The sequence below is a fragment of the Tarenaya hassleriana genome, unplaced genomic scaffold (assembly GCF_000463585.1).
Source record: "Tarenaya hassleriana unplaced genomic scaffold, ASM46358v1 Cleome7, whole genome shotgun sequence".
In the NCBI taxonomy this organism is placed as follows: Eukaryota; Viridiplantae; Streptophyta; class Magnoliopsida; order Brassicales; family Cleomaceae; genus Tarenaya; species Tarenaya hassleriana.
The window spans coordinates 3,943,753-3,953,600 of NW_010969548.1; the positions used below are offsets into that span (position 1 = coordinate 3,943,753).

The 9,848-nt window shown below is 36.8% G+C and overlaps 3 protein-coding genes across 7 annotated transcripts in view; 1 reads left to right on the plus strand and 2 right to left on the minus strand.

Annotated features, from left to right (window-relative positions):
• Nucleotides 1-1,587: 1,587 nt before the first annotated feature.
• Nucleotides 1,588-3,957, minus strand: LOC104801256 (NADH dehydrogenase [ubiquinone] flavoprotein 2, mitochondrial-like). The gene is made up of 10 exons (XM_010524460.2): nt 3,790-3,957; nt 3,642-3,677; nt 3,452-3,517; nt 3,131-3,247; nt 2,728-2,805; nt 2,535-2,640; nt 2,390-2,436; nt 2,208-2,285; nt 2,043-2,108; nt 1,588-1,960 (listed from the first exon to the last, which is right to left on the minus strand). The coding sequence occupies exons 1-10, from the start codon at nt 3,856-3,858 to the stop codon at nt 1,853-1,855; spliced, it is 771 nt and encodes a 256-aa protein (XP_010522762.1). The 5' UTR covers nt 3,859-3,957; the 3' UTR covers nt 1,588-1,852.
• A 213-nt stretch (nt 3,958-4,170) lies between these two features.
• LOC104801257 (putative uridine kinase C227.14) lies at nt 4,171-7,559 on the minus strand. Of its 5 annotated transcripts, none has more exons than XM_010524466.1 (12): nt 7,357-7,559; nt 7,100-7,200; nt 6,930-6,979; nt 6,395-6,472; nt 5,782-5,974; nt 5,638-5,668; nt 5,489-5,547; nt 5,300-5,373; nt 5,124-5,210; nt 4,984-5,045; nt 4,886-4,902; nt 4,171-4,602 (listed from the first exon to the last, which is right to left on the minus strand). In XM_010524466.1, exons 1-12 carry the CDS (start codon nt 7,412-7,414, stop codon nt 4,582-4,584), a joined length of 831 nt encoding a protein of 276 aa, XP_010522768.1. In that variant the 5' UTR covers nt 7,415-7,559; the 3' UTR covers nt 4,171-4,581. The 5 variants fall into 5 exon arrangements, with proteins under 5 accessions (XP_010522768.1, XP_010522766.1, XP_010522765.1 ...); XM_010524464.1 differs by lacking the exon at nt 4,171-4,602 and adding an exon at nt 4,604-4,783 and having other exon boundaries at nt 4,874-4,902; nt 6,930-6,976; nt 7,118-7,200; XM_010524463.1 differs by lacking the exon at nt 4,171-4,602 and adding an exon at nt 4,604-4,783 and having other exon boundaries at nt 4,874-4,902; nt 7,118-7,200.
• Nucleotides 7,560-9,556: 1,997 nt separating this feature from the next.
• LOC104801258 (monothiol glutaredoxin-S1) overlaps nt 9,557-9,848 on the plus strand; it is an 879-nt gene continuing 587 nt past the window's right edge. Inside the window, exon 1 of the mRNA XM_010524467.1 lies at nt 9,557-9,842. Within this exon, the coding sequence (XP_010522769.1) occupies nt 9,791-9,842 (52 nt within the window). The 5' untranslated portion in view covers nt 9,557-9,790. The remainder of the gene's footprint in view (nt 9,843-9,848) is intronic.

Below are 9,848 nucleotides of genomic sequence, written 5' to 3' on the forward strand. Positions count from 1 at the left end.
GATAACATTGGATTTTGATTTTTACCGATTAATAATTGTGCTCGAATGAATAATAATTGCGTTAAGTAACATAATCAATGTGTAAATTCGGTATATTCAAGTATTAGTTTGTACGTAATGAAATATCAAATTTGATAAAGATCCAGAATAATAGATAATCAGAAATGTATTCAATCGAGATCTTCAATTGCATTCTATATACGGGTATTTTAAAAAAAAATATAAAACAATATAAAAAAATTCAATATTTACAAATTGGATCGAACACTTTGATTAGAAAAATTATCCGATAAAACAAAAAAGTACTTGTAAAACAATTAGATCAAGATATTCAAAACATTCATATAGCTATGCATTATAATGAAGAATCACAAACAAAAAGATGAAATGAGAATAAAAATCATGATACAGAGAAAGAAAAAATAATTAAAGCATAGATAATCTGTGCTTTACGTTACTGACCTGGTGTGTTGCAAGGGGAGAGAAAAATTGAGTTTCTAAAAACTCTACAAGCAGAAAAGTTTACCTTCCCCGTCCATGTGCTAGTCATGACCTTTAAACCTTTTAAAGAGAAACAAAAACATATAGAAAATTAAATCTACACACATGCTATTTGTATAATGTCAGAGACGTTTAGTTCATATTCTCTCTGACTCCTCGGACTTTGTGATCAATGTATATTGAAGAACATTTAAATCCGTTCATTAATCTCCGTAACTTTATCCCTTTTTTTTTAGTTGTGAAATGATTGCTTATTTGATTTAGTGGAAGTTACGATGAATATAGATAAATAATATTTAATGTATGAATTTATCTTTTTATATTTTTAATAAGGGAACACGTGTCACCCTCTTATAACTCACTGTACTTTTATATTTAGTTCATATTCTCTCTGACTCCTCGGACTTTGTGATCAATGTATATTGAAGAACATTTAAATCCGTTCATTAATCTCCGTAACTTTATCCCTTTTTTTTTAGTTGTGAAATGATTGCTTATTTGATTTAGTGGAAGTTACGATGAATATAGATAAATAATATTTAATGTATGAATTTATCTTTTTATATTTTTAATAAGGGAACACGTGTCACCCTCTTATAACTCACTGTACTTTTATATATATATAAGATAGCAAGTGACAGTGGGCGGTGGGGGAGAGGGGGGGCTTAAAAGGGTTTTTTTTATGGTCTGCGTTTATATGATATATAGTATGTGAAAAATGGGACCTTTATTCCAAAGCATGGGTATTAATAATGTACAAAATCCTAATGTTAAATTTGTCACCGCTTATTATTACTATGATTATTATCATTATTACTACATTTTGGTAATGAATGATGAGTTAATTACTGTTAGTGTTCCGAATCATGAAGTATGCATGCATGTCTACAAGTAGTACACGTCTTCACGATCCTATCAGCTTGTATATTTTCTCTGCTTCCGACAACTCTCTGTCGTGTCTGATTCACGATCCTATCAGCTTGTAGTCAGCCGTTACAACATTCCATTGAGCACTTTGGTTGTAATTTAAAGTCGAATAACAAGTACTAATAATAATAATAATAATAATAGTAATAATAAATGCCATAGTAGAGAAAACAGTTTATTAATGCATGTAGCACACCAATTTTTGCAGGTGACATAAGCTCTAAACCACAGACAAAAGGCTCTGAAATTCCCTGGGGGGTCTGTCCATTTTCTTAGAAATCTGGTTTAGGAGTTTTAAAACAAAGAGGGCCCGCGAGTTTAATGCGATTCAAAACTCACCCGAGTTAAGGTAGGGTATCGACTCGGTCACAATCACAAAGCCTTGGGATTATTGAACCAACATTCGGTTGGGGGTTGAGAGATGTCAGCAAGCATCAATATCCCTGCACGGAGGAGGCTTAGGCTCACCAAGAAGAGTCGTGTTTCCTCCTTCTGGTGCGCTCCTTATACGCTTCGGGTTTTGAGTTCCCGCCTTAAGAAAGAATTACCAAAAATATCAGACAGACAAATTCGATATAAGACCAGAAGCCAATTAGAAAGAGTTCCTGTCTTACCGGCGGCTTCTCTCCTCTTCTCAACTTCTCAACTATCTCCACAACTTTCTCAGGTGTAACATCTTCCTGCCAATTATCATAAGCCAGGAAAATACATTTCACTCTTTGCGTATTACTAAACACCGAAAGAACAAAAATATATATTAAGCTGAGAGATCGACGCACATAATAATTATATGTATATCCTTCTGATCCGTTAGAGTAGTCTGCTACTGTGATCATTGGTGCATTCACGCAGCATCCCTGCAACCAAAAATGATGTCTGAGATTCTATCTTTCCCACCTTATTTGGAGACAGTAGCAGAAAAAGTTCTAAACGGAACGGAGGCATGACCACAAAGCCATACCATGCATTCCATCTCCCCTACGGAGAACAAGCCATCCTTCGTAACCTCTGCAAACCAAACGCAGAACTTGTCATGTCTGAATATTGGATAGGACTTTCATTTTTTACAGAAGGCCAATGTCTTCGATGTTTGCTATAAACTCTACCATTGCGTTTCACTCCCAAATGCTTCAGCAGTGCAGCTTCAATGTCTCGTGAACCACGGATCATGCAAGGTGTTGTGCCACAAACTAGTAGGTGGTACTTTCCCACCTATGAAACGAATGAAATGAACTTGTGAGATATGTAGTATGAACAGCAAACGCGAGAATTCGGTAGATGCAAGGCCACACCGCTCACCTTTGTCCTGTTGAACATAGAGTAAAATGTCGCAACCTCGTAAACACGGATAGGAGCAACTTCTATGATTTTAGCAACCTGCAAAATTTGGTGCACGGTGCAGACTATCGATGCACACTTTACATACTTCCAACAATGCCTATACCAAAATGATTTTTCTAGAGGAACAGGCAAGTAATAAAGTTCTGACAACATGTTCTATAACAGAAAAACAAGTCACATAAAATGTCAAACTGAAAAGAACAAAACCATAAGAGAAGATCATTGAAAGCTTCAAGCTTAGAAAAAGGTAACTAACTAACACTTATTCTACAAACAAGCCAACTGAGCTTACGTTGCCTTCCGGCCAGTAAAAGAACAGGGTGAGAAAAAACATAAATCCACAGAGCTTCTTATGACATACCGCATTCATAGCTGAGACAGGGAGCCAGCCACCATGCTGCTGTTGTGCAAGATCTAGAAGAGGGATAACTGCGGATTGCTTGTAATTGGATGGATAGTGAGAGAGTATCTCTTTAACCTAACCAACATTAGAACCCTCCATCAGTCCAAGATATTTGGAATGGGAAATTCCACTTCCGATTAAAAACAATGGCAATCCACATCCCAAATCAAGTTCCAATCTGGTTTAGCCCAGTTGAAATCTTTTCGCAAGTAACACAATCGTTCCACCAAAAACCGCAAGTGTTCGTGATCATCATAACGAGCAGAGATATTCACTGACCTTTGATTTGTTTGCCTCAGAAAATTCCCATGGAAGGTCGGGTTTATTGTCCGGAGAATCAATGTGCTAAAGAAACCAGAACAACAGGAATTTTTTTTTTTTTTAAAAAGTCCATTTCCAACTTAATAAAAAAAAATAGAATGAATATCAAACGAAGAAAACAAAGATCGCTGAACATATAAATTCTCACGTAGTTTAAGGCCGTCGACAAGCTCCGAGACGCCGCCTGTACGAGAAAGGAGGGATGAGATCAGGAAGACTGTTTGGGAAGCCGGAAATCCGAGGAAAAAGAAGTAAAATTCCGGAAAGAGGGAAAAAAAAAAAAAAAAAGATAGCACCTGAGAAGAAGATTGACGGAAAGCATGACGGATCTCGAGAAGACGCTTCCCAGCAAGCCGAGCAAGCATTCTGGATACAGAGAGGAGAAGAAGAAGAAGAAGAAGAAGAAGAGTCACGAAGCTCTATCAATCTGAGGCACAGAGAATTTGGGAGAGAGAGAAGGGGAAAGGAATGCGCTCAGCGTAGGCCCAGCGCAGGATTACTTGGAAGCTCTTGGACCTGCTAACATAAGCCCGCCTCATTGTTGGGCCTACTGAAGTGAGCCCATACTCATTATATGGCCTAAACGTCAGCCCATTTTCATTACTGGGCCCTAAACTTGGTTATTTCGCTAGATCCTTAATAATGAAATTTTCTCATCATATATATATATATATATATTATGGTGTACTGATTATTTTGTAAATAATAATTGGGCATATGTTCAGGCGCTGTTGGGCCATTGACGAGTTCCATGGATAAATTGTCCGAAAATGCAAAAAAAAAAAAAAAGAAAAAAAAAAGAGATAGTGGGCCCCTATTGATAAACCTAAGACACTGTACCAAAGAGAGGCAATCCCTTCTGAAAAACAAAAGTCTTCACTCTTGAACAACTTTGTCCAAGAGAACAACGCTTTATGTCTTCAGAACTCGATCGATCTGATCATCACATCAGCATTTGTCTTCGACTTCATTATAAGCTCTGCATTGGGTCTGTCATTGTATTCTATCTGCAAGTTCCAAAAATCACAAGCGGGGGGAAAAAACCCGAGTTTTGTAACGATGATGAATCGATAATATCTTTTGGAACATCAACTTACCCGCCATTTAGCCTAAGACACTGTACCAAAGAGAGGCAATCCCTTCTGAAAAACAAAAGTCTTCACTCTTGAACAACTTTGTCCAAGAGAACAACGCTTTATGTCTTCAGAACTCGATCGATCTGATCATCACATCAGCATTTGTCTTCGACTTCATTATAAGCTCTGCATTGGGTCTGTCATTGTATTCTATCTGCAAGTTCCAAAAATCACAAGCGGGGGGAAAAAACCCGAGTTTTGTAACGATGATGAATCGATAATATCTTTTGGAACATCAACTTACCCGCCATTTAGCCACATCCGGCGGTTTCCCTGTCGTTTTCAGATGAGAAAATATAGTGAAACATGCTGTCAGTACAAAAAAAAATCAGACAGAGCTTGCATCAGACATACCGGTTGAGATGTGTCTTCTTTCCACACGTTGCATTGCTGTGTCAAGATCGACATCGATGAACCTTGGATCAAAGTGGAATGTTTTATTAGAAAGGATGAAACCAAACAAAAGGGTGTTTGATCTTTGATTCGATTGTTACCACTTCTCATCAAACATCTCTGAGATGTCCATCCAAATCCCGTCTTCCAAAAGCACGTAATTTCCTTCTACGATTACCACTTTATGCCTGAAAATGTGGAACAACTATCTTCAGGCATCTGATTTAATCCGATCGTTTCAGGAAAAACGGCATGCAAAAGCCGTTGATTCACTTACTGAAGGCTGATAAAGATGTCATCTTCAACTGGATCTCCAACTCCATGATCAAACGATGGCACGTAAACTGAGCCCTGCAAACCTTGATGGAAGCTAATCAAAATCGCGTTCGAGTCTCATATTCTATCTGCTGTTTGATTATTTAAAGGTTAATCAAGAACTTTTTATAGGCTCGGGATCTCCTCATACCTCGTTTCTCAGCTTCTTCAAACGGTTGAGCAATTGTGCGGGATCAAATGTCCAAGGAGCTGATGAATGGATGGCCATGGAAGTGTGAATCATTACAAGTTATAACCTTTGCAATCTCTCCGAATTATCATATATCCAAGAGATCTCACCTCCTCTTCTTGAATGGGCTTCCTTTGGATCCTAGAACCCAAACAAAAATCCTATTTAGAAAATCATAGAGAAAGGAAGAGAGAGAGGGAGATGTGTCTTCAACCATAAACCAAGTACTTGAAATCAAATTTTAGAAGCTCAACCTCCATTGCATCAAGCTGTGAACGATACAAATGGAACCCGTCCATGGGAAGTACGATAGCAACATCCGGTGGCGTAACCTCGGAATCAAATGAACAAGCTTTCTGGGGCCATAACTTATTTACACGGCTCACCACTTCATTAGCTAGTGTGCTCTTCCCGGCTCCTGGAGGACCAGCCAACCCAACAAGCCGCCTGCATGATTTCAATTCTAATGAATACATCCGTCCTTGTGGCAGTTCAGACCAGGGTGGTGCTTAATATATTACAAGTTCTTGCTAGAAACAAGAACGAACACATACAGAAGAATGTATTCCCTATATGGATTTCTCCAAACGGATATTTTACGTTTGTGAAAGAAAGGGAGCCGGTAAAACTATCTGAGGTCATTCTAACTGATCTGGAGATTCCTTATCTAATGAAGATTTTCTTGTTTCTGAACTAAAAATCTAAACTCTATAAGTAGTGGAGCCTAACACACAATATAACATGAAAATAATCGGTAACAGAACCTAGCATTTGCCTTGTGAAAATTGAACTTACATATCAAGCTGAACAAAAGGGCTCAAGAAAAGAGGACAAATTAAGAGTAAAAGTTTCGGAAACAGCACTTACTTCGTATCAGGACTGAACATAACTGCTGATGGAGGGAGAACACGTTCCACCAATTTATCGTATATCTCATCCATACAACTTCAAAGTAAAAACGTTACTCAAACACTTGGTAAAAAAGTAGCGGGTATTGAGAAGTGGATCAAATGCAATGCATGAAAAACTCGAAGAAATTAGAATTAACTGATGAGATACTCAATCCAGGGCTTGAGGTAAAACCAGAACTCAAGGTGCTAACAGCTTAAGGACGACAGAAAAAATGCATCTTCTAGTTAATTTTGATGACAGGAAGGAATATTATTACACAGTTCGTCATCATCTTCATTGACATTTATCATTTCCCGGGATAGATCTACAACGAAAACCATGCAATTTGTTACATAGTTCATCATCTTCGTAGACATAAACTCATTTTCCAGGATGCGTCTACAATGAAAACCACTCCAACATACAAACATTGATGACTGTCCACAATCTTTGGAGCTGTGAATTACACAAACTGATCTATGGATTCGACAAAAAGAAAGTTCAATTATACCTCCCATCCACAACATCAACATCTCTCTTCTGACTACAGGATAATACCTGCTTGTGAAAACAAGAACTAGATCGTTTCAGATTGTTACAGAAATTTATGCAAAACCCAAAAATCTAAGTTGAAGATGATATCTTTATATCAACGTAATAAACCCAGACTAGAGAATCCACCAAATCACGAGAGGTTACTGTTCTTCGTCGAATGATCGATGAAAAAGCGACAAGAGATTGGCCCAAAAATTGAACTTTAACCCTCGTGACAGGACGCAATTCTGCACATTAATCGGCCAACATTCATCCAAATCAAGTCTTTCTCTAAGAATTGAGACAAACCCAGATCAATAGCTGAACGAAGAATCGCGATCGTAAAAGGTCCGAATCGAAATTTCTGAAACGATTAGTCAGTAATGCAGAGAGAGCAGAGAAACCTGGAACAGAGGAGCTTGGATAGCGAAATCTCGGCGTTGAGAAAGACGAAACCTCCATTGATGAATACAAGCAGGCAAAACTCAGCGGTAATTATGGAGATTTTGTCCGCTCACAAGAGAAGAAATTTGTCGGAGTATGAGAACATGCGATAGAACCAACGGCCGAACCTCTCGAAGCCCAAATTTTTGCACTTTGACGCGGATTTCTGTTTTCGATGTTACTTAGATCTTTAATTATCATAGTTATTATTGATTTTATTATCATTTTCCTTTAATTGTGTTTTTATATTAGATTAAATTTGGTTTATTTTCATTAAAATTATTTATTTAAAAATTATGTTGGACATATTCTATATTTTTAATATTTTCTCTTTATCTGATTTAAAAAATATTATCTATAATCAATTTTAAAATTTAATTTGATTTAAATATGATTAAATATAATTTTATTTTTGTATATATCAATAAAAGAATCCACACCTAATAATTAATTCTAAATATATATATTCAGGATTCTATAACATTGAACTTTTTTTTGTCTTGAATATATCTATAACTTCTTTTATGGTACAAATAATAACAAAAAAATTTTAATATTTACTTAAAAAAATGAAAGCCTCAACCAAACAAATAGTATGTTTTGTCGCGTAATTTGGTCGGATTGAAATATGCAGATGGTAATGGTATCGTAAACAATAGGGGTGGTCATTTCGGTTATTAACCGAATAACCGATCCGATCCGAACCGAATAAGATATAACTGTACCCGAACTGAACCCGACATCAAAACCGAACTGTTATGATTTGTTTAAATCCGAAAAATCAAAACCGAACCGAACCGAACCGAATAAAAAAATAACCGAAAAAACCGACGATTTCTTTGAAAAAATGAGTTTTTTTTTACCGAAACCGAACCGAAAAATAACCGAACCGAATGGTTATAGTTTTTCTATAACCGAAATAACCGAATCCGAATATAACCAAACCGAAACCCCAAATGTCCACCCTAGTAAACAATATGGATATATTTTACACAACTTAACATACTCTAAACCGAACCAGACCGGTTATAACCGGCCTCTATAATACAATCCAATGGCACTCTAATACTTCACACGTCGAACCAACAATATTTCAATATCAACCTATATATGATTAAATTCGAATTATTCTCGTGCTTTCATTTTCCAGAAGAAACAGACAGCAAACAGCAAAAGATCACATGAAAACACATGGGGAGAATATTGCAGATCGATGAAGAAGAAGAAGAAGAAGAGCACCGAGCACGTGTGAATTGTTACATGCATATATTATTCCATGGTTGCATACGCTATAACGACTTTGCGTAAATGCATGTGTGTTTACGAAATTATCGACAGACAACATCGTCATGTAGAGCGACCCTCGATTTCATAAAACGACCCTTCGTGTTTGGTTGGAGCCACTTTTGCTGTTCAACACAAATACATATATACGTATATACATATATATATATATATATATGTATATGTATACGCACGAAGGAATAAAAGTTACTTTTTTTTTTCATGCAAGTGTATATGTCTGCATGTGTATATGATCATCAACGACGTACGTGTTCCCTTGATGTGCAAGAGATACGTGGCCCGTCATTGTTCTTTGGAATATCATACGCTTATTATTAGCTTTTATCTTCGCATATATATATACGCATATTATATTTTGCATCATATATACATGTATGAAAGATAAAGAAAATGAGAAATATTTGAAAATGCAAGTTGGGTCTGTCTTCTTCACGAGGAATATGTTCTTAGAGCAAATTAAACGATCTCTTTCATTAGCTATAGAGATCTTTCTTCCCCTTTTCCGGATCTTGTAGGAACATCTTATGAACCAAGCCCGTTTCTCCATATGAATTCATCGATCGATGATCATATATATGCATGTAAATAGATATATGATCATGTTAATCGATGCTCTATATATGCACCAAAGCCTTTTTGTGGGCAGAGTTCATGAATGCATAGAATCGTATTAACGAGACATTAAATAATATTCCAGACAATGTTGATTAACGAAACCGCTCGAGATCGTGTCTCGTCTTTTTTCTTTTGGGTTGCTTGGAGAATATCTGGAGGCATTTTTCTCTCATCTGCAGAATAATCTGAACGTACAAAAGAGCATATCTTCCCTGGCGTTCTTCATCTCGTACGGCTCAAGCGACGATGCATTTCGTGGCCTTCAATGATTTGGTTAAAATTTAATCGAATCGAAAACGAGAAAGAATCTTTTTATCGGAATACAACACAGCTCTTCTTCAAAGTTCTGCAACCTTCCCATTTCCGTCTCGTCGTCTATAAATACCATATGTCAACCACCTTATTATACACTCAGAACCCAAAGCCAAATTAAGCCACGTGATTCACACATACATATACATACAAGAGGAGAAGATGATGGAGAAGATAATATCGGAAATGTTGGTGGAGAAGCCGGTGGTGATATTCAGCA